This window comes from Marmota flaviventris, chromosome 13, assembly GCF_047511675.1.
Source record: "Marmota flaviventris isolate mMarFla1 chromosome 13, mMarFla1.hap1, whole genome shotgun sequence".
Classification (NCBI taxonomy): Eukaryota; Metazoa; Chordata; class Mammalia; order Rodentia; family Sciuridae; genus Marmota; species Marmota flaviventris.
The window spans coordinates 29,757,534-29,782,402 of NC_092510.1; the positions used below are offsets into that span (position 1 = coordinate 29,757,534).

Genomic DNA, 24,869 nt, shown 5'->3' on the forward strand with positions numbered 1-24,869 from the left:
TTTCTGGCTTATTGAATTACCATAATGTCTTCAAGTTTCACCTATGATTTAGCATATATCAGAATTTCCTTCCTTTTAAAGGTTAAATCATATTCTATTGTATGTATACGCATTTTGTTTATCCATTCATCCAAGATAGATATTTGTGTTATATCCACCTCTTGGCTATTGTGAATAATGCCTCTATGTACATAAATATGCAAGAGATTTTTAACATTTTAGAAAAACATTCCCTAAAATGATACATATGTCTAATCAAAGGAGAGAACCAAGGAGGGTATTTCTAAATTTAGAAGACAATCCAATGTAATGTATATTAGTCTAATATAAATATTAATGTAAACTTGTAAGGCTTATTAACATATGGCATCTGTATATTACTCTGGGAAAATGTAGAAACATTGCATTGATTTTCTATGCTAAAGTCATTTATTTTCTGGAATGTAGGTGTTGCTGTGGCCGATTGATCCAAGACCATCATGGGATAGATTATGCCTGGACTTGCTCGGCTGTCAAGGGTAATGAAAGTGAACAGTGGTCTGTTGAAAAACATACAATGAAAAGCCAGACAGATACCTTTGGCACTATTAATTTCCAAGATGGAGAACACACCTACCACTCTAAGGTTTGCTAAAAAGATTAATCTTGACTCATACTGTCAGAGGTTTCAGTCCACGGTCACTTGGCCTTGTTGCTTTGGGCCTGTGGTAGCACTGGACATCATGGCAGGAACACATGACAGAAGAGGTCTGTTCACCTCATGGAGGCTAGGAAGCAGAGAGAGAGAGAGAGATGAGAAGGGCCTGGGGTCCCAACATTCCCCTCAAGGACATGCCCCCAATGAATGACCACTAGGACCCACCTCTGAGAAGGCCTCCCTAATAGTACCTTAGGATGGCAGCCAAACTTTTAACATGTGGGCCTGTGGAGACACATCTTAACCACAACACATAGTATTGACAGGCTAGCTATCCTTCAGGTCCTTTCTCTTGAGCATGTGAATTCCCTGTTGTTTGAATCACAGGCAGTTTTCCCAGGTAAGCCCACTTCAGGAAAGCTGTGCATCAGCTATACCTTGGAGTGTGACCAGCAGGTGGATGGATTTGAAACAAAAGTTCATCCTCGTGAATACAGTTTTTTTCTTTTCTTTTTTTTTTTTTTCCAGTCCTGGAGATTGAACTCAGGTGTGCTCTACCACTGAGCTACATCTGCAGCCCTTTCAATTTTATTTTGAGACAGTCTCTCTCTGCCCAGGCTGGCCTTGAACTTATGATCCTCCTGCCTCAGTCTCCCAGTTTCTGGGATTATAGATGTGTGCGACCATGCCCATCTTTCTAGTATTTTATTTTTTCCATATTTTTTTTTGGTGCATTATAGTTGTACTTAATGGTGAGATTCATTGTTACATTTCTGTACATGCACATAATATAGCCATGTAGTTTGGCTAATTTTTGTTATTTTAATATGGCAGCTGTGTCCTAACTTGTAAATTAAATCATGATTATTCTTGGATTCTTTCAATTACATTGGTGATAGCTTTCCTATCCCAACATTCAGAAATTCAAAATTTTAATAATGAAATAAGGGATGGTGTATTATGAATTTCAAAGATGAATAGCTACCATTTGCTGGGTGCAGTGGCACACATCTGTAATCCCAGCAGCCTTGGTGGCTGAGGCAGGAGGATGGATAGTTCAAAGCCAGCCTCAGCAACTTAGCTAGTCCCCAAGCATATCAGTGACACCCTGTCTCAAAATAAAAAATAAACATGGCTCAGCTGTGGCTGGGTTCAATCACCAGTTCTCCCCCATCTTGTCCCAATTTCTACCATTCTGGAGGATAGTGTGAGATCCCTACCTGCAGGTATGATTTCTACCTGTGGTTCTTCTGGGTTTCTTATTGCTCTAATTTCATTCTATAAATCTGCTTTTTGGACATATACTTGAGGGAGGCAAGCCCATCTCAACATTATAGTATTTGAATGGCTTGTATGTGGCTACATCGTCCTGGACAAAGAAGGCCAGTTGCGCCATGTAAATCTTAGGCAAAATACAAAATGATCCGGAAGCTACTTGCTGGTTTGGATTTCCCTCATCTTTTATTTTGCTTGCATTGACTATTCAGAGATGATTGTTCTGTGAAAAGAATTTGTTTTGGAAAAGAAAATGTTTTTAGAAGGACATGCTGAATAAAGGAAATGATTGGAAGGTTAAAAACTTCATAATAAGTTTCTTGTAAGTGCTTCTGAATCTTTTGTTATGTGAATATATGAAGAGGTCCAGTGGATGTAAAGCCACAGCCTTTATGAAGTCACATTTCACCTACTTCTCGCAGCTTTCTGTTACCAGGTTTGCTGAGGTGGTGATTTTGGCTAGTTGTTTGAAGTGTTTCTGCCTCCCCTCAGGCCTTCTGGAGGACAGTGGGGGCCAAGCCTCTAGCCAGAGGAAACTTTCCTACAGTGACTTAGAATTCCCAGAAGGAACTTAAAGGGGGTGTGGGATCTTTTAAAAGTAAATATTTCCAATATGTGAGGATGAACTTTAAGAGAGATTGTAGACACTTCCTTGCAGGTTTTGGCCATTTTGATCTCCCTGCTGTGTGCTCATTGTTTCCATGCCTGGTATGTATTTTTCACTGTTTTCTGTTCATGGATATGTGTCTGTCTTCCAGTACATTAGAACTTCTTATGATACCAAACCGGATCATCTATTACATTTAATGTTGAAAGAGTGGAAAATGGAGTTGCCCAAGCTTGTCATCTCTGTCCATGGGGGTCTCCAGAACTTTAAGATGTCCTCTAAGCTTAAAGAGATCTTCAGCCAGGGTTTGGTCAAAGCTGCAGAGACAACAGGAGCATGGATAATAACGGAAGGCATCAACATGGGTAAAGCACGTGTTCGTCTTTCTGTCTCTCTTCTCTCCCTCCCCCGCTTTCCTTCCTTCTTCTTCCTTCCCTCCCTTCTTTTCTCCTCTTTTTCCTTCCTTCCTCCTTCCCTCTCTCCCTGTCCTTTCTCACTGTGCAGCAGGCATTATGGCATCTAATCTCAGGTCTGCAGTGCTCCCAGGACATGTGGTGATGTGAAAGGGAAAGATAAAAACTTGTGACTGGGGCTGGGGATGTGGCTCAAGTGGTAGTGGCCGCATGCATGCATGTGGCCCGGGTTCGATCCTTAGCACCATATACAAACAAAGATGTTGTGTCCACTGAAAACTTAAAAAAAAAAAAAATTAAAAAAATTCTCTCTCTCTCTTTAAAAACAAAACAAAAAAAACTTGTGACTGGAAAATAAGCCCAGAAAAATGACAGACTTTTCCTAGAATGTTTTTATCATTGTCAAATTATGCTATTTTAATGTAACTTCAAGTAAACTTCTGGCAAAAAAGGTAGTTTTTCTTGAACTTAAGTCTCTTAAACCAAAACTCTTGAGACCAAGGGTTCTCTGCAATAGTAGGGTTCATTGAGCTATTCCAGATGTTAGCCAGAAGAGGAGCTGGTCCTGGGACAATTTCTACAACTACCAGCAGCAGGACCAGCACAGTTGGAAATGTGTCCACTGGATACAAGAGTCAAGAGCATTTTTATAATGAAAATTTGGGGAAGGAAAGCATAAATTGTTCATGTTGAATTCACATTGGTGATATATAAGAGGGGTGGGATAATATGAAGGAGAGAAGAACAGTTTACAGAATACCATTGTTCCTGGTTGGGTTGGGGTTAATAGTCTGGAAATTTCATTTGTAAGCATCATGTGGTGACCCCTGATCAGCCACCTGGAGTTTTGAGTCAAGGTTTCAACATACATTCAGGAATGTGAAACAGCCTTTTGTTCCTTTCAGCCTATAGCTGTTAACAGATTAATTTCTCTTATCTCTCCCCACTTCTGTCCTCTGGTCCTTGTAACTAAATTTAGGACATCTTTTAGTCGGGTGTGGTGGTGCATGCCTGTAATGGTAAGTGACTCAGAAAGCTGGGGCAGGAGAATTGCAAGTTCGAGGCTTGGGCAACTTAGCAAGACTGTCTCAGAACAAAAAATAAAAAAAGACTGACAGTGCAGCTCAGTGCTAAATTGTCCCTGGGTTCAATCCCCAGTACTGCACCATCAACAACAACAAAAAAGGACGTCACAGAAGTTTTCTTTTATTAAGGCTGTTGTGAGATTAATAGGAACATCAAACCCATACAAATGTGTAGTGTGTGTTGCCTACATAGTAGCTAAACTCAGTCATTGTCAAGTTCTTAGATATTGGAAACAAATGATATGCATAAACATTGCATTGATTATTTGGGGAATGAGTAGACAATTACTTTTTTTTTTTTAATGACACGATTGTCAATACACTGTCTATATCATTGACTTATGTTTAATTAAATTTTATTATTATTATTATTTTTGCAGTTCTGGGGATTGAACCCAGTGATGCTCTTTTACTGAGCTGTATCCCTGGCCCTTTTATTTTTCACTTTGAGGGTCTTGCTAAGTTGCCCAGGCCAGTCTCAAATTTGCCATCTTCCTACCTCAGCCTCTAGAGTTGCTGGGGTTATGGGCATGTGCTAACACCCCTGGCTAATTGACTTTGTTTTTTTTTTTGTACCACAGATATAACCCAGGGGTGCTTAACCATTGAGCAACATCCCCTTTCTCTTTTTATTTTTCATTTTGAGATAGGATCCCGTTAAGTTGCTGAGGCTGGCTTTGAATTTGCCATTCTCCCACCTCAGCCCCCTGAGTCTCACTGCAACCTGACATTCAGGAACCTCATATAGTGGCCTTTGAACCTTATTCCTTTGCATCAGTTTATGAACATCCTGCACATAAGAATCCTCTGGGAACTTAAAACAAACAAACAAAAAAACCCAGAAATAAAAAAAAACAGATGCACATGCTCTTCCTCAGATGAATTTGCAGCTTCCAAGGGTCTAGCTTCTGAAGTGAATCTAACGTGCAGCCAGGCTTGAGAACAAGTGACTCCCCCAACCCTCATCTCTTACTGATCTGTTGCTAACAGATGGCTTTCGATCTCTCTTTACTCTTCTCTCTTCTGAATCCAAAATCTCTGATTAAATCATGCCCATCTTTTAGGGCTGACACAAGATGTCAACACATTCATGAAGCAGCATCTGATGTCTCAACTAGAGCTATTTACTTTTATCTCTTAATTCCTATAGCAGTAACTACCTGCAGCCTGTGTCTGTTTGCTTCACACATTAGCATGAGTCTGTGTAGTAGCTCTCTGCCCTGTGGTGCACCAGAGGCCAGCCTACACCTTTGTCTAAGTAATTATCAACATGTGCTGATTTAACAATTTCTTTTGACTGAAGAGGAATGAAGGAAGCAAATGATAAACAAATTAGCAACAAATGACCACAAAAACCCATAAAAAGCAAAATGAAACAAGGGATTTGGCCTGTCACTAATAGGAACCTGATAGTTTGTCTTGTATATTTTATAGATGATTATTGTTTCACATTTTGACATAAACTGAAGCTGGCAGAGTTCTAAGTCTATTGTATGGTACTTATTTTATTTCCTGTAAAAAAAGAGAGTGGGGAGGGGAACTTTTAGAGAGCTCAGAAAAAGGTCAACTTGGAAAAGACAATTTTTTGTTAAATAACTGCATTACAGGTTTCATTTTACTTATTGCTTTTTAGAAAAGAAAATTTAGGTGAGGGTCACCAAACCTAAAGAAAAGCATAGACAGTAGTGGGAAGATGATTTAAGTAGATTATATGAACAAGAGAGATGATGGGAAATGAGGAAGACTTGCAACTCCTCTAAATCACTATCAGTCTGATTCAACCAGAGCTCCTAAACAGATCTCAGGTCCTACCCCAGACTCACAGAATCAGAATCTGCATTTGAACAACACCTTGGATGATTCTTGCACATTTAAATTTTTCTTTTGCACATTTAAATTTGAGAAGCTCTGCTTATGAATGCCTGTCTATCTTGAGACGCTTCTGAACTAAACCTGAACATTTTTTTGGCACGGCTATTTGACAATTACTGAGTTGAATGCCACCAGCCTTCAAGATCTACTAGGTCTAGAACATTTGGATAGGTGTGGATGAAAGACAAGCAGTGTGGCCCTAGGTGAGGGACACAGGTGGGCTGTGACAGCAGACAAAAGGCAACTGATTAGAATTTGATGCTGGCAGGGTTAAAAAGAAAGTTTGAGGAAGAGGAAAGGAAGGATGAATTCTGTTTTGAACTGAGGGCCCCTTTAAGGCTTGGATGAGGATACAGCCCATGGATTGGTCTTCAGCAAGGCAGCGGTGACACTTCATCATGAGAATCACAGAAAGAGATCAACGCAAGTGTAGAGAGAAGTGATAAGGTCACTGGCTGCAGTGTGTGCCATGTGGCAGGGTTCAGGGATAGTAAGGGAGACTGGAGCCAGATTGGGTGCTGTGCTCGTGGCCTGGCATTATTCTCTGTGTGGCAGAGGGCTCTTGAAGGGTTTTGAACCAGAGAATGGATAGGGGAATGATGTGGTCAGATTGAATTTTGCAGAGACTCTCAACAGAGTATTTGCATTAGGATAGCAGGTGGGTTTCTTAAAACACCACCACCACCAAAAATAACTGTACAGTATTGCTACCCTAAACCAGGCCAAACTTCTGGAATAAAAATCTCTATTGGGATGGATAGCTCTACAGTTGATATACAAGTTTTCCTGAAGTTCAGAACCCAGGTTCTACAGATGAATCTGGCAGAGTTTTAATGGATTGGGGGAGAAGATGCCAGAGATAAGAAAGTGATTTAGGTGCTGTGCATCAGATCCATGAAATATGAAGGTGTCTTTCTTAGTCTGTTTGTGCTGTTATTTTTTTTTTAAGAGAGAAAGAGAGAGAGAGAGAATTTTTTAATATTTGTTTTTTTAGTTTTCGGCAGACACAACATCTTTGTTTGTATGTGGTGCTGAGGATCCAACCCGGGCCACACGCATGCCAGGTGAGCGTGCTACCACTTGAGCCACATCCCCAGCCCTGTTTGTGCTGTTATAACAGAACACTGACACTAGAAATTTATAAGAACAGAGCTTATTCTCTTACTTTTTTGGCTGGGAAGTTCAAGATCAAGGGACCAACATCTGATGTGGATTCTCTGGCTGTTTCCTCACTGTTGAAAGGTGGAAGGGCAAGAGAGAACAAACCCATACTCAGAAACCCCTTTTATGTATCACAAATCCATTTATGAGGATGAAACCCTCATGACCTAAACAATTCCTCAAAGTCCCCATTTCAGACACTGCTGCATTGAGGACTAAATTTCCAGTGCATAAATTTTAAAAGGGACACATTCAAACCATATCAGCAGGTTTTTTCCTCTCTGTGCTAATGACATATGTAAAGTCATTAGCATACATAAGGAAGACTGTCTTAAGATGCAGTGTTGTAACTAAAGGTCAGAGTCAAAGTCAAAGGACTACTTATTGTATGATTCCAACTATGTGACCATCTGGAAAAGGCAACTATGGAAAGAAAGATCAGTAGAAAGAAGATCAGTGATGTCTAGGGCTTAGCAGAGAGGAGGGATGAATATTCAATGCACAGAAAAATTTCAGGGCAGGAAAAATATTCTGTATGATACTACAGTGGTAAATAGGTGTCATTATATATTTGTCAAAACTCAGAATATATGACCCCAAGAATGAACCCCAATGTAAACTATACCTCTGGTTGGTAATTGATTATAACAAAATGTACCACTCCAGTGGGGGTTGTTAGTGGGAGAAGTTATGTTTGTGAGATGGCAGTGGGCATAGGAGAATTTCAGTACTTTGTGTTCAAACTAAAACTCTTTAAAAATAAAGACTATTTATTTTAAAGAGTCAGATTATCTAAATTGGAATCTTAGCTCTACAAATTGCCAGCTCTATAACCTTGGGCAAATTATTTGACCTCTCTGTGCCACCATTTTTGTCTATAAAATGGACTAAAAAAAATCCTAACATGTAAATACTTGTAAAGTAGTTAACACTTGCTGAAATCTTATGTTCTAGAAAGGGGTGGCTACTATAATTATTATTATTAACTCCAGGAGATCAAACATTAATGTACTATTTCTTAATGTATTCTCTCTGAATTATTTGTGTATATGAAGCTATTAAATTAGTTTGCCTTAATGAAGCCAGGGATACATCTGCAAGGTGTTTTGCTGAGATATTAGAGAAGATTAGAGATAAAAACATATAGAACATTCATGATATCAGGGCTGGACTTGCTGAGAAAGGACAATGCACAGAACATTCTGGTCATTCAGCAGGGTCAGAGCTGAGATTGTAGGCAGAAATTGCCCAAAAGGAGAGGGAAATTCTTTAGGTACAGAGGTCAGTGATAAGAGAAAAAGGTGTCAGGAGAGAATAGGGGAAAATGAGATACCAGAAGTCAATTCCACTGTGCCAGCAACTTTCCTTAAGAATAACCTTTTGCATTATCTGTATCTATTTGACTCTGTTTTATGTGATTTGTGAGTTAAAATTTGACTTCTGAACTGTTTGTCCCTAGGAGTGTCCAAGCACGTTGGAGATGCCCTAAAAGCCCATTCTTCTAAGTCATTGAGGAAAATCTGGACTGTTGGAATCCCTCCTTGGGGTGTCATTGAGAACCAGAGAGATCTCATTGGAAAAGATGTAAGTAGACAATCCTTTCAAAGCAAAAGGAAATGAATGCAAATTCAAATTGCCCATGTAACACTGCAGCTAGGTGTCTAATAGACCCCTCAAATGTAGTAAATATATCCCCAGCCAATTCCTGCCTTCCTCCTACATCCCTCATCCTATTTTATTCTTTTACTTTTTAATACTTTAGTATTAGGATTGAATCCAGGGGTGCTCTACCACAGAGTTACACCCCCAGCCCTTTTTATTTCATTTTCTGAGACACATTCTCCTTCAATTGCTCAGGCTGGCCTTGATCTTGTGATCCTCCTGCCTCAGCTTCCCAAATGGCTGGGATTATAGGCGTGTACCCCAAATTCAGCCTTCATCCTGTTTTAGAAAATGACAATTCCATCTTTGCAGTTGTTCAAGCCAAAAACCCCAGATGAATTCCAGAATGAACTCTTTGTCTCATGCCTCAGACCTGATCCATCAGTAAACTACTTGAGCTCCACTTTTGAAATATGCTGAAAAACCTGACCTCTTTTCATTATCTTCACTGTTAGTGACCAGGTCTAAGTGACCTTATGATGCTAAATGATTGTAATAGTCTTCCTTCTTCTTATCGTTTTCTCCTATTACAGTCTAGTCTCAACACGGTAGCCAGAATGTTACTTGTAAAATAGAAATCAAATCATGCTATTCCTCTTTGCAAAACTCCTCAATGGTTCCTGTCCTGCAAATAGCCAATATATTTGGAATGGTTTGCATGTAGTAAAACAAGACAGATTCTTAATTTGGCTCTTGCTAGTTCTTTTCTCTTATTTCATATTACTCTCTGCTTCATTCATTCTTATGTATTGATTCTTTGATCCTATCTATGTGTTTATATTAGGAGGGAATGGATGTGTCTATTTATAAAGCTTTTTTTAGTAAGATTATTGGTATTAGAAAAAATATAAAGAAGAAAGAAAGATAACTACTGTTAATATTTTGGTGTGTTATGATTCCAGAATTTTTCTCTGAATATGCCTATCTATGTTTTTAAAAATTGCCTTTAAAAAGTAACAAAAGAAACTCACTGCTATGCTTTTTTAAAATTTAACTATTTAGCATAGTTATTTCTCTATGTTAATCAATGTAGTCATGTTTATGGTATGTTTAAACACTTATTTTGGAAATTTTCAAATGCATTAAATAGTAGAGATATTAGAAGAGTGAAGTCTTGCGTACTCTTTCTCAGCTGCAATAGTTATCAATTCACTCCCAATTTTGTCTCCTCTATGTCCTTATCTATTGCCAACCAACCCTCTCCGTTATTTTTTTTCTTTCTTGGTAATGGGGACTGAACTCGGGGGCACTTGACCACTGAGCCACATCCCCAGTCCTGTTTTTTTTTTTTTTTTTTTTTTTTAATATATTTTATTTAGAGACCAGGTCTCACTGAGTTGCTTAGCACCTTGCTTTTACTGAGGCTGGCTTTGAACTCATGATCCTCCTGCCTCAGCCTCCCAAGATGCTGAGATAACAGGCATGTGCCACTGTACCTGGTGTAATCTTCTCTGTTATTTCTAAGCAAATTCCAGACATCAGATAATTTCATCTGTAAACATTTCAGTCTGCATTTCTTTCTTCTCCTCCCCCTCCTCCTCCTCCTCCTCCTCCTCCTCCTCCTTCTTCTTCTCCTTCTCCTTCTTCTTCTTCCCCTGTACTTTAACACTGAGTTAAGTCCCAAGCCTTTTTATTTTTTATTTTGAGATGGATTCTCACTAAGTTGCTAAGGGCCTTACTAAGTTGCTGAGACTGACCTAGAATTTGTGATCTTCCTGCCTCAGCCTCCCAAGTTGCTGGGATTACAGGTATGTGCCACAACCTCTGGCTCAGTAGGCATTTTTTTTAAGTTGTAGTTGGACCCAATACCTTTATTTATTTATTTACCTGTATTTATTTATTTTTATGGTGCTTAGGATCGAACTCAGGGTCTTGCACATGTGAGGCGAGCGCTCTACTGCTGAGCCACAACCCCAGCCCTCAGTAGGCATTTTTAAAGTGTATGAACAATTTAAAAATTACAATGCTGTTATCATGACTAAAAACAATAATTCCTGAGTGTCATTAACTATTCTATTTTGTCAAGTTTTTCATTGCCTCATAGTTAATTGTTTGATTTCATCATTCAAAAATGTTCTATACATTGTGATCAGTTAATAGGTCTCTTGCTTCACATTTTTTGTCTTTCCGTTTTTTGCTACTGGAGATTGAGACCAACCCAGAGATGCTCTACCACTGAGCTACATCTCCACATCCCCCTTCTATTTTTTTTTTTATTTTGAGAGAGGGTCTCACTAAGTTGCCCAGGCTGGCCTTGGACTTGGGATCCTCCTGCCTCAGCCTACTGAGTCATTGGGATTATAGGTGTGTGCCACCATGCCTGGTTTGATTCACTTTTCCCCATTCTTGTAATTCATCTCCTTTTTTCCCCCCTTCAATTTGTTTGTTGAAGGACTTGGGACATTTGTCCTGAAGAGTTTCTCACAGTTTGGATTTTCCAAATTTAACCTTTTGTAGCAGACTTAACATGTTTCCTTGTTTCTTGTCTTCCTTGTCAATTGGTAGTTTGGTCAAGAATAATGATCAGATATTTAATTATAGCATTCTCTTTTCAATTATTTGCTTTGCTATTCTTCGAAGAAAATAGTTTCTCATCAAGCACTTGTCTTACCTTGTACAGTTGGATAGGAAAGGCAGAAAAAATGTCTGATACTTTATTTTCCAGTTTTCAAAATAATGGGATGATTATTTACCATCCTCCAAAGGTGAAACTTACTTTTTCTTTAAATTCATGAATTTAAACCTATATATTTCACTATGCTAGTCATTATTGTTAGAATTTTTTTTTTTCTTCATTGTACTGGGGATTCAACTCAGGGGTGCTCAACCACTGAGCTACACCCCCATCCTTTTTATTTTGAAACAGGGTCTTGCTGAGTTGCCCCACTTGGCTTCAAACTCATGATCCTCTTGCTTTGGTTTCCTGAGTTGTTGGGATTATAAACATATGCTGTCACCATGCCTGGCTATATAGTATTTTTTATCATTCTTAAATTGCTCCATTTTGTCTAGTAGAGGCTTTAAGTCTCTTGTTGAGTCCTTTTGCTCAATTCTTTCATCTCATAACTTTCTTGCTTTTTTAAGATGAAAAAATATTTTGGGCTTATTGTGTATAATTTTTGTTCCCTAGAGATACTGCTATTTGCTTTCAGTGGGGCATAGTGTTAGGGGACCACAATTTGGGCCTTTCATTTTTCTTACCTGATAGTGTTCTACCATGTTATAGTTAATTATTCCTCTATGATTGCCCTTTCTTTCTCACTTTCATAAACATTATTAATATTGTGTGAGATATACAAATCTTTGGTACTGCCTTGCTTGTTTCCTTAGAAATTGTTCTCAAAGATCAGGGCTTGGTCCAGTTGCTGTATATATTTAAAAATATGAAAGATTATCTTACACAAAGTTGGTAAAGAAAGAGTGATTGTTCACAATGTACCAAGGGGGTATGTGAGTGCCCAAGTGCCCTGTTCCTTGGCCAATTAGGAATCTTCTGTGTTTAAGACTTTTTTTTTTTTTGGTTGCCATTCTTACAGGTATAAAGTCATACCCAACTGTTCTTATTTACATTTATCTGGTTGCTAGTGAGGTTCAGTGTCTCTTCACATAGTTTTTTTATTTATAGCCTAGTAGTACTTTTGTCATGTATACTACATTTCCCTCAAATTTTATTTTATATTATTTATGAGATTTTTTCCATAAATATAAGATATATAGTAATTCTGCCAATCATTTTTCTTTTGGTTTCTGGTCATGTTTCACAATTATAAAGGTGACTATTTTTTTTAAATTTGTTGTTTCTTTTTAGTTTTACATGACAGTAGAATCCATTTTGATATAATTAGAGCCTAATGTTAGCAAAATTCATAGTGTTTTTTACATCCATTATTTCTTTGAAGGCTCATGGCAATCCTCCAAAATAGGAATCATCCTTGTTCTCATACATGAGGAAAATAAGCCTGAGAAAGGAAGCAGGAGTAACCCAGGGTTAAGGTCAGCAGGAACTTCAACTTGGTCTTTCTGATTAAATACCATGTCCATACATCTAAAAGCAAATAAGAATTGGAGCTGCTTAAAGGGGTGTTCATAAATGTTAAAAAGACCTTAATTTTTTTTTTTTTTTTTTTGTACTAGGGGTTGAACCCAGAGGTGCTTAGCCACTGAGCCATATCCCCAGCACTTTTCATTTTTTATTTTGAGACAGGGTCTCTCTAAGTTGCTTGGGGCCTCACTACATTGCTGAGGCTGGCTTTGAACTTTCGAATCTCCTGCCTCAGCTTCCCCAGCTGCTAGGATTACAGGCGTGTGCCACCACAACCAGCTGACCTTGATATTTTTTTATCAAATAAAATGCCAATTGGCTGGTTGATTGTTACCTCTTACTTCATTTGGAATACTAGAAAAAATCAATGGCACAATATTATTCTGTAATAGATCTACTAAGAGACAGCGTGTTTTGTATAGTGGTGCCAATTCTTGAACTGTTTTTTCATGGTCTGAAACAAGGTGAGTATGGAAGTGGAAAATAAATATGTAGAACCTTTTTAGCAATGCAACTGTGCAATAGTATCTAAGTGTTTGATGGGTGTGCTCATCCTGCTGACCATGGTGTGTGTATGTGTGTTTTAGAAATTGTGTTATGAGGCTCACATACAATGGGCTGCATAGTGGTTGTATATAATAAGAGCACATTGGTATTTTATTGGCCCATAGAAAGGGTAAATTTAAAAATTTGATCCCTGTCCACAGAGAGTTTGAGAAGCACTGTGCCAAGTAGCAGGTAATAGTTTTTAAACTTGACAGCTGCTCTGTTAGTGCATAGAGCAGCTGAGCCTGGGGAAGTTGAGCTCTGACCCTCTCTTGTCCTTGCTGTCCTTCAGGTGGTGTGCATGTACCAGACTCTGGGTAACCCCCTCAGCAAGCTCACCACACTCAACTGCATGCACGCGCACTTCATCCTGTCCGATGATGGGACTGTGGGCAAGTATGGAAATGAAATGAAACTCAGGAGGAACCTGGAGAAGCACCTCTCTCTGCAGAAGATACACAGTCGTGAGTTCTGTCAGGGCTCAGCTGACAGGTCTGCCTGGGGGCCTGCTGATGAGCCCAGTCCAAGCCAGCTCCTGCCTCCGAGCAGCCAGAGAGCCAGAAAGAGGGTGTAAGATGGTACAGAATTGTGGGTGACAGTGGGAAAGAGGATCACAAGTTAGGGGGACAGTATAGCCAGGAGAAGTTTCATGGAACAATGGAGACACTAGCAAGGCCTCCAAGAGTCCATAGAGTTGGATAGTTAGAGGGAGGGTTTCCACAGGGAAGACAATAAGGAGACAAACCTGAGAGGAGCAGGGGTCAAGGAAGATTATGTTTCATATGTGTGTGTGCGTGAGGGGAGTAGAAGCATGGATGTGGTTCAGACCTGCCAGGGCTTTTAGAAAGCTGGGCATGGAAGGCGTCAGGTTTGTGTTGTGCTAACAGTGGTGCTTCAAATGGCCATTTTGGGCTGCTGTGTTCAATGAACCCAGAGCTTGTGCAGGGCAGCCATAGCTCAGTGGCTGACACTTCTCTAGCATGCATGAGACCCTGGGTATGATTCATTTTGGTGGCATCTGTGGAGTGGGAGTCTTTGGGCAGTGAGGAGGGCTTCTTTATAGAGAGGAGGAGAGCTGGATGCTGGCTGGAGAGATGGAAACTTTTTTGGTCCATCAGGAGCAGCAGAAGGTGGCCTTTCCTTCTTGTGATGAATTAAATCTTCCACACAATATTTCTACCTTCTGGGACAGGCCAAGGAGTGAGAAGGCTCTCCAGGAGGCTTTAATTCTGTTCAACCTTTGAGTGTTGGCTGAAAATACTGGAAGTCCTTTTAGTTTTCTGCCTTGACACCCTGAGACAGTAGGAAGTAGTGAGGTTAGAAAAGTCACAGCTGTATTCCACTGCCTGTGACCTTGGGGGATGGAGTTCATGTGGTGAAGCTGCTTTTTTATTATCAATTGGAAGGACCCTTTTACCTCTAACTGTTGTTGCAAGAATTAATTGAGAAAAGGTATGTTGGATGTGCTTAGAATACTGTTGGGTGCATAGTATCACCTCAATAAATGTTTGTTTCTTTCCTTGTCTTCCCTTGGTACAGTGGTCATCTTGTGGTTGTGGGGTCAGGTGGGGAGGGGAGGGGCCATGGAAATCGCTACCAGTCACTTATGGCTTAGAGTGAATGAAGGTCTTGAGTCTCATTTAGGTCAGGAAAAGGGGAGGTTTGGGTGTGTGGTCCTCTGTGAGACAGAGGTGGCTAGGGGAAAAGAAGACCAACGGAGCACAGGGAAAGAGGAAAGGTTGGAGAATGGCCCTGAAGAAGAACCATGCTGGGAAAGATCTGTTAAGTCTCTAAAATGCTAGTTATTTGAAGTATCCCGTGGTTTCTGTTGACCTGCACTCACTACCTGAATTGCTCAGGTTCTGTGCAGCACAGTAGTGTATGCTTCATGAGGGTCTTTGTCTTTCTGGTGCCCTACTGATTTTCCATTTTTTCCCTCCAGTATTGGGAACTGAATCCAGGGACCCTTAACCACTAAGCTACATATCCTCCAGTTCTTTTTCATTTTGAGACAGGATATTACTAAGTTGTCCAGGCTGCTGTGGAACTTGGGATCCTCCAACCTCAACCTCCTGAGTGGTCAGATTACACGTGTTTGCCTCTATGCCCAGCTGATTTTCTGTTTTCGTGTGAATGCAATCAACCGCAAGCTTGCACCGAGCAGAAGCAGTTGATGTTTGTACTTTCAGACTTTGAAACTTACGACAAGCTGGCTGCAGTGGCTCATGCCTGTAATCTCAGTGACTCAGGAGGCCAGCTTCAGTAATTTAGCAAGGCCCTAAACAACTTAGTGAGACCCTGTCTCAACAGGGCCGAAGATGTGGCTATGTGGTAAAGCATCCCTGAGTTAAGTCCCCATTACAAAAAGACAAAATAAAACAACAGCAAAGAAATCCTTTGGATGTACCTGGAGGGCTTCCCTGACTGTGGACAAAGAATGTGGGATCCATCGTAGTGGATTGGTAACATCCTTATTCTAAGGAGAACTCATATGAAAATAGCAAAAACAATAATCACTCCCCATACAGAGCAACATTTTTAAAATGAAAACTGGGATGATAAGATATCTGTGCTTGTTTTGTAGTCTCTTCTTTCCCACTAAACATGGATGCATTTTCATGTTAATAAGCATGCTAGTACATTTCTAATGGCTATGTAATATTCTATTGTATGAGATGTAAGAGATTCTCTTAGAAATTTTTTTTCTGTCACAAGATTAATGAATATTTATCTAAGTTTTCTTTCTTGCCTTTGTGCTTCAATAAAACATTTTCCACATTTAATTTAGTTTTGATAAGATGATATGATTGGAAGACCCTATGTCTACTGGTTGATAGATCCTAGGTTTGCTTTTTGTGATATGGAGACAACAATAAGGAGGTGGAATTGGCAGGTATGCTGTTGCCTGCTAATTTTTCTTCTTTTGAAAAGAAAAAGTAAAAGTATTGATTTAAAAGTAATATATCAGTCAGGTATTGGTGGTACACACCTGTAATCCTAGTAACTCAGGAGGCTGGGGCAGACGGATTACAAGTTTGAAGCTAGCTTGGGCAACGTAGTGAGATCCTATATCAACAAAACAAAACAAACAAACAAAAAAGTAGAGCACCCCTGGGTTCAATCTCTAGTATTGCCATTGCATAATAAATAAAATTAATATATCAATCTGGAGTGCATTTCAATGTTAAAGTGTTTTCTAAACATGTGCAAAGACTTGTGTTCAATGACAACACCAAAAAAAGTGATATATACCATGAGTGTATGATATTAAAATGTAATAAGAAATATGTAAGATGAACAAATTTATCCAAACCCTCCCCTACCTTTTCCACTGCTAATAGTTTGATGTATATCCTTCCAGATTTTTCTAGTCATTTATATAACATGTTAAAGATATAGGCATATGCATGTAAAATATATAGGCAATTATAAGGTTTTGAAAATACAAATTGGGTATATTATTTATTTCATTCTATATATATATTTTTTTCACTTAATGTCTTTTTTAAAGGAGTGACTTGGCTGCTTCTTATTTTTTTCATTGTTGTAATAAAATAATTAATGCTGCCAGTAAGAATTCAAACAGTTAAAAACCAGAATATATTGAAATGTAAACATCTTTGAGGGTTGCCCAATTCATCTTGTTTAAATAATGATAATTCAAATAATGACTATTAAAAATTTATTGAGCTGGGTCCCATGCTTTAATCCCAGTGACTTGGGAGTCTCAGGCAGGAAGATCACAAGTTCAAGGCCAGCCTCAGGAACTTATCAAAACCCTGTCAATAAATAAATAGGACTAGGGATCTAGCTCAATGGTAGGATGTCGCTGGGTTCATTTCCGAGTACTGCAAGAAAAGGAAAAAAAATATTTAAAAAATTGATCATATTTATGGAGGAGTGATGGATACATTTGAATCCATCATATAGTTCTGTTTACTTTTCGATGTTTGGGATTTCCCAAAATGAAAAGTTTAACTTTCTTGAAGACAATGTCTTTTTTTCTTTTTTTTAAATCACTGAAAGACTTGAGTTAACTTTTGTCCTGGCAAAAACTTAAGGAGGCCCTCACCATATTTTATGCTACATTTTATTTGAAGTCCATGTTTATGGCTTGACTTCATCTAAGCAAACTGGGTAAATTAAGAGACAGGGCAGGTGCAAGCAATGAGGATATGTGGTAGTGGAAAGACTTGTGCCTAGAAACCAAAGGGGCTGACTCTTAGAGAGGGATGTTTTGTCACAGTCTGATGATAGTTTGTGATCTGAAACAGGCTCACGACAAGGTGTGCCTGTGGTGCAGCTGGTGGTGGAAGGAGGTCCTAACGTCATCCTCATGGTGTGGGAGACTGTCAAGGACAAAGACCCAGTGGTGGTGTGTGAAGGTACAGGCAGAGCTGCCGACCTCCTGGCCTTTACCCACAAACACTTAGAAGATGAAGGGTAAGTCCTCAACTCTTCTTTTAAAAATGACAGTGACCTACTTACTTTTCCATTTTAGATCTTTAAGCCGTACATGATGTGGGCCGGATATCCTTGGAGTACAGAGGGTGACACTGGAAATCATTTTTGTTCATTAGTCCCTAGATGCCTCCCCAACAATGAAGGCTGTATTTTCTTAGCTGAGGAATGGCTTGCCTTTATTAGGGAATCTTGAGCCTTGTTTGAACTTCCAGAAAAGGCATTTCCAGGGAAATCAATGAAGAGATGTCCCTGCAATTGGCCCTTATATCTGAGAGAGCTCTGCAGGGAGGGAAGGAACCAGATCTCCTTCAAACTCATTTGCCATTAGAAAAAATAGTGTGAATAGGGAAAAATTAACATGCCAGCATTTACATAACATGTGTTTACCGCAAGCTTTCTGTCCCCTTTTTAAATGAGAAAGTTTTTCTCCAGCCATTCCTATGGGCAGCATGAATCTTCTTTGAAAGCAGGTTTATGCTGTATAAATACAGTGCCTAAAAGTAAAATGCCAACTCTGTTAATCTATTTGGTAAATGTATTTCATGCTTATGTTCTATCAGCTCTCTGGGATCTCTTTCCTTCTGATTTCTCTTCCCATTCAGACTTCAGCCACCTATTTCTACCCTGTACCCCTCTCTGTCTTTTCATACCTCTCCTTTTCCTAAAGTCACCTGGATGAGTGGTTCTTAAAGTTTTTAGCATTTCTCATCCTTTTACTCATGTTCCAGTTCAGCCTTCTGCTGGATCCCCTCCTTGCATTTTCTTCCTGCTCAATTGCTCTCTGACAGAACTATCCATAGAAACCTTTTCAGCGGGGTGGGCAGTTGGGTTTTCTTGAATTGAAGTTTCTGGCTTGGTGCCTTCTCTGGGTGCATCCAGTCACGACCATTTATTTCTCTCTCAGGATGCTGCGTCCTCAGGTGAAAGAGGAAATCATCTGCATGATTCAGAACACTTTCAACTTTAGTCTGAAACAGTCCAAGCACCTTTTTCACATTTTAATGGAGTGTATGATGCACAGGGATTTTGTGAGTATGAGTTGATGATTCAAACTGACTTCAAAAAATACCAGTTTGCAGACATTTCGATGTTTAATTTTTTCAGTTTTTCCATTTTGAACTTGAGTAGGTGTAACTCAACAGAATTCAACCTTTCATTGAGTCACCTTAGCTTTTTCCTGCTTCACCCTCACCTCCACCCCAATCCTTCATGATTCAAATTTCAGACTATACCTAGAACAGGCCTCTAGGATAGGCCCCTGGATAGGATAAACTGTATTACAGAAACATCATAAAACTTGGTGAAAGTTACACATAAATGTTTTCAGAGTGTAAAGGAACAGCTTCCTGTCTTCAGTGAACTCAAGTCTGCTGAGTTCAGATGACAGCATCACGGACTGTCCTAGAGGAAGTCGTTGGGATTGTACTGGACAACAGGAAATGTGAAAATACACACTGGAATAGAAAACAGAGTTCCTAAGCTATGGCTGCGGCCATGTGCACACTTCAGAAAAGTGTTTAGTGTGTCAGGGACTGGGGTCAAAATTTTTATCGACTTGGATGATATAAGGCTGAAAATTAGCTCTACCTGGTGTGTATGCCTGTAATCTCAGTGGCTCTAAAAGCTGAGGCAGGAGAATCTCGAGTTCAAAGCCAGCTTCAGCAAAAATGAGGCACTAAGCAACTCAGTGAGACCCTGTCTATAAATAAAATACAAAATAGTACTGGAGATGTGACTCAGTGGTTGAGTGTCCCTGAGTTCAATCCCGAATACTCTCCCTCCAAAATAAATATAATAAATAAAGCTGAAAATTATAGCACATATGCAGATATGTCATGATTCAAAGTGAACTTTCCAGAATTGGAAGAATTTTGGTGATATTATAGTACCTACCCTCAAAAAACCTGTTGAATAGAACTAGGCTACAGAAATTGTGGTAAAACATGTAACAGTGACCTAATAACAATCGGGTTTATAATTAGCATTGTGCTTTTGAATATATTTTTCTCCTGAAATAGCCCCATGAGTGAGTTCAGTGTAACAGCGGTACTCTAATTTCAAAAATGAAGCTGAAAGCCAAAGAATCTAAGTGATTTGCACAGCCTTGTAGTTAAAAAATGTTAGAACTGAAACTTGAGGTCCAAGGTGAAATCTTGTTCTTAGTCTACTACACTTTTTATTTCCACAATAATCAGTAAATTAAGAAAAGGACAGGTTAAAGAGGATGCCATTGTGCTTGCCCCTTCCTGTCATCAACGAGTGAAATGAACAGTGTAATGACTGGGAGAGTAGGGAAGGCAGCTAAAGAGTTTGCACATTATAGCAACTGGGTTTTCAGCTCCTGTGCCCTTGAAGGTTGATTTTATTCATGTGCATTGTGAAGGGAATGAATGTGTGAAGCTGTAGGAACATGATATTTATATCTCATAGGAACCGTTTTAGCTCTTCATCCCTGTGACAAAATGCCTCATGAAATCAACTTAAAGAAGAAGGGATTTATTTTGGCTCATGGCTTTAGAGATTTCAGTCCATGGTTAGCTGATCCCATTCATCCTGGGCCTGTGGTGAGGCAGAACATGGCAGAAGGGCCTGGCACAGCAAAGCTTGTCAGTCCTGGCTCTTTTCTGTTAATCCAGTTTCCTCTGCTATATGGAACATAGTTTCATCTGGAAAGGCTAAAATATATTCATTAGTTTTTGTCTTTTTTTTTTTTTAGACATTCACAACCCAGAACACTCTGGGAACTTTGACATTGTGAACAATGTCTGTGCTACTGTTCATTGTACTTGGTCACTAAGTCCATTGTAATATTGCCTTGCTTGTTTTAGGACAAATGTCTGAGGATTCATTTCTCATTAAAAAACAAAGGTCTTTGTTTCTAAGTTTAAGTGAGTGGAGGATCTCATTTGGTATCCCTTCAAAAGGAAGATTGATCTTATTTTCAGTAGAAATAAACATTGAGGTTCTTTTTCTTCTTTTTTTTTTTGAGCATGCACATGGCAAATTAATATAATATTGTTTTTTCAGAAATGTTTCTTCTAATACACATGGAGTTTATAAAGTTTCTTCTTATTCCAAGCGCCTATGATTTTTTTTGTTACCCTATTTAAAAAGATTTATTCTATAAGTAAAAAAAATTAAATTACATTTTGAAATTACAAAATGAGGAATGATTTCTTCAATTCATTAGCTTAAATGTGAATTATATGAATATTGGTTGAGAGCATGTCTTTGGTAGTTTCTGAATATAAGGCTTTTTTATTTTTCAATTGTTATAGATAACCGTATTTGATGCTGACTCTGAAGAACAGCAAGATCTTGACTTAGCAATCCTAACAGCTTTGTTCAAGGGTGAGTGACTGAAGAGATTTGTAATTGTTCCTCACTTCCTGTTCTCACATTCCAGGGCACCTTGTGCTTGTTGCCTGGATATTTTGAATAGAATATATGATTGTTCCTTTCTTTTACCACAGGCACAAATTTATCAACATTAGAACAATTAAATCTAGCAATGACCTGGGACAGAATGGACATTGCCAAGAAACATATCCTAATTTACGGACAACATTGGAAGGTATGATGAAAACGGTGTTGTTTGGAAAAATATATCTTGCATGTTTTGTTAGGGAGAGGCAGAGAAAAAAATTAAAGGAGAAATAGATAGGTTTGGGAGGGATATAGGAAGAGCATCTTGATGTCTGGGCACCCAGGAATGGCTAGGACATTTCTGTCAATACTTTGCCTCCCTGAAAATAACTTTTCCCTCTTTAGTTAATTTAAGCTGGAAAAGAAAGTTGGAAGAAAGACAGAATGGAAGGATTTTTATTTTATTTTTTGAATGGGTGGATTTTTGTTATTTAAAACTTAGAAAATATCTCTATTTCCATGAATATGTAATAAATACTCACAGTTGAAATTAGTGGAAATAGGAAAAAATGATTACCTGTAATGGTAATGATGATCACTATTAACAGTTCATTAAATAATAAAGTTGTTGGGCAGGAGCTGTGGCTCAGTGATAGTGCACTTGCCTGGCATGTGTGAGGCACTGTGTTTGATTCTCAGCACTGCATATAAATAAATTAAAGATCTATCAACAACTATATATATATATATATATATATATATATATATATATATATATATATATATATATATATAATAAAATAAGGTTGTGACTATATCTTGGGTAAATTATATTTGGGTCAAATGATACATGCACATTGTTTAAAACATCAAATGGTATTAAAGGGCTTTTAAAAATGTAATTCCCTTCCAGAAGGAGTCTACTACTTTTGACATTTTTGGACTGTTCTGTTCTGACATTTACAAATTTTCATATTTCTCTCTCTCTCTCTCTTTTGTGGTACTGGGGATTGAAACCAGGAATACTGTACTACTGCACTACAGTTTCAGGACAGGATCGCCAAATTGCCCTCGGTGGCCTAGAACTTGTCATCATCCTACCTCAATCTCCTGAGTTTCTGGGATTACAAATGTGTGGTGTGCCACTGTGCCTGGCTAAATCTCCCCATTTCTAAATAAAGTTGTATGGCTATCTTCTGATTCATCAATTTTAGAAGACTCTCAACATCTGCCTTTTGGGGGCCTCATGGTTGCAATGTGGGCAGATTGCCTCTATTCCTGGTGCTTGGCTGTACTCCTAGAATCTACCTCCATCATGCTGGGAATCTTTTTCTCTCACTCCCCTGGAAGAGTGCCTGTTTTCTGTACATGAGGACTTCCTCTTTGTGATTTATTCCTTTATTTTGATGGCATGCATGCTTGGGTAACTTCTAAGAAGGGACTATGGGAAATAAATATTTTGAGGATCTATATGTTTTTCTATATTTTAATCTACACTTAAGTAAGTTTTTCTACAGAATTTTGGGCACTCAGCATTGCTGTTGAGAAATAGAAATTTGTTTTCAGATCCTTTATGGCCATTTTCCCCTCCCGCTGTAAGTTTCAAAAATCTTTTTCCAGTGTTCTGAGATTTCACAATGATATGTGTTACTATAAGTCTGTATATCCATTCTATATTATTGGCACATGATATCAGATTGGCATGGATGTTTCCTTTCCTTTCCATTCCATTTTGTTTGTTTTTTGCATTCTCTTTGTGGATTCCTATATTCTGAATGTTGAACCTATGGATTGCTGTTCTAATCTTCTTATCTTTTTCCTCCTATGTTCCTTATCTTTTCTTTAGTAGATTTCTTCAACTTTAAGTTTTCTATGAAGCTTTTCTCTTCTGAAAGCATGAAGTTAATCTAGTAATTTCCCAGAGCAAATATGTTCTCTGATAGTATTCTCCTACCCTTTGTTCTCATTGGCATCCATTATATGTCTTATTTTATCTCTCTGAGACTATTTAATGATAGCTTTTTTGAAGGTTTCTCCATGCATTATCTGATTTCTCATTGTTGATGTTTTCTTATCTGTTGGCTTTGGTCTTTCTGTTGAAGGGTGGAGGATGGAAAGCTCTTTAGCAACTCTGAGCCTCTAGTTGGAGCTTTCCTGTAGATGTAAGCTTCACAGTAATGTGCCATTTGTTGTGGGACTCCCTCAGATGTCAGCAGATTCATGTGTTTTCTCTTGCATCGGTGTTATTAACCAGAAGAGAATCTTATGATCCCCTGCCTGGAAGTCCAATGGGGAAGATGATAGGGAAGGACCCAAGGCATTTATTTCATCTTGGTGCTGCTGGAATTCAGTGGCATAGATCTTGTTTGGTTCTTGACATTTCCCAATTGAATTATTTGGCTTTCTGGAAACTGCTAAGTCAATTACCACTTGACTAACTGCTTTCCAACTTCCAAAATGTTGCACTGTTGTCTCCACTTTAGTCCTCCTTGTGCTTGTGAATTTCTTTCTTTCTTTAAAAAAAAATTCTTTTGCTGAATCTTAATGGTGGGACAAATTTAGAGAAGTATGTTCAACTTGCCGTTTATACTCAGAAACCAGGTAAAGCTTAAATGAAAACATTATGTTACCAACATTAGAAAAAATTTTTTTAAACCCCAAACCAAAAAACCCTTTGATTTTTATTAGAATTGCATTAAGTCTGCACATCATTTTGGGAAGTTCTGAAATCTTTGTCATAGTCAGTTTTCCCATGAAATATTTCTTGATTTAGTCAAGATGCCTTCACTTAGGTCCTGCACATTCTTGGTAAGGCTGTATTTTGTAATTACTGGGTGTGTATGGCTTAAGTGCAAATATGTAAAATTCCTTAGTTCATTCTACATTAACTGTCTTTTAATTTGTACCTTATGAAGCCTGGCACACTAGAACAAGCAATGTTAGATGCCTTGGTGATGGATCGTGTGGATTTTGTGAAGCTTTTGATAGAAAATGGAGTGAACCTCCATCGCTTTCTTACGATTCCCCGACTAGAAGAGCTCTACAATACGGTGAGTATAGAGCTTCATCAGCCATCTGCTTGAAGGTTTATTTACTAATTAGATTAGGATTTACCTATCTCCTTGAATGTTCAGGTACACAGTTTATAAAGATACAGGCTTTTCAACCGAAGGAGAAACCTTCTCACCAATTCTAGTTTATTCTACCAAGATATAGATAAAGACAAAGATGTGAATAAGAACAAATTGTCTTTTATTGAGTTACTTGAAGTATCTTAACCCAAGGCCACTGTTAAAATGCTGTTACTGCAACTTCCCAATGCAAATCCTTTGTTGAAACTAGTCTGACTTACTTTACTTGTTTTACTGAAAACACCAGTTGCTGAAGCAGTGGAAATACCTATCCTCTATCTTTGAATATTATTCTCTCTTCAATGTCCTATTCAAGCCCTCTCTTCTTTATGATGCCAGATAGTTCACAGCAATCTGTTCCTAGGGTATGAATTGGTTATAACTCTTTTTGAGCACCCACATATCCATTTTTTAGTGTAAGTACTCACTGCTTTCTATTTTTATAAATATGCCACTGAATCCCTTAGAAACCTGGTTGATCATAATAAGGTTTCAATAAATATCCAATGTTGAAATGTACTTGTGTCTTAGGATTTATAATAGTATGAACATTTATATATAATAAAGAATACTTATAAATTACTTAAAATGTATTTCTCCATCTTATC

The 24,869-nt window shown here is 38.5% G+C and overlaps 1 protein-coding gene across 1 annotated transcript in view; it reads left to right on the top strand.

The window, feature by feature from the left end:
* The window catches only part of Trpm6 (transient receptor potential cation channel subfamily M member 6), a 149,484-nt gene that overhangs the window by 47,340 nt on the left and 77,275 nt on the right, over positions 1-24,869 (top strand). The window contains exons 7-15 of the mRNA XM_071600391.1: positions 448-625; positions 2,671-2,884; positions 8,510-8,634; positions 13,593-13,764; positions 17,575-17,743; positions 18,669-18,792; positions 21,043-21,115; positions 21,238-21,338; positions 24,046-24,180. Coding sequence (XP_071456492.1) covers positions 448-625; positions 2,671-2,884; positions 8,510-8,634; positions 13,593-13,764; positions 17,575-17,743; positions 18,669-18,792; positions 21,043-21,115; positions 21,238-21,338; positions 24,046-24,180 — 1,291 coding nt within the window. The remainder of the gene's footprint in view (positions 1-447; positions 626-2,670; positions 2,885-8,509; positions 8,635-13,592; positions 13,765-17,574; positions 17,744-18,668; positions 18,793-21,042; positions 21,116-21,237; positions 21,339-24,045; positions 24,181-24,869) is intronic.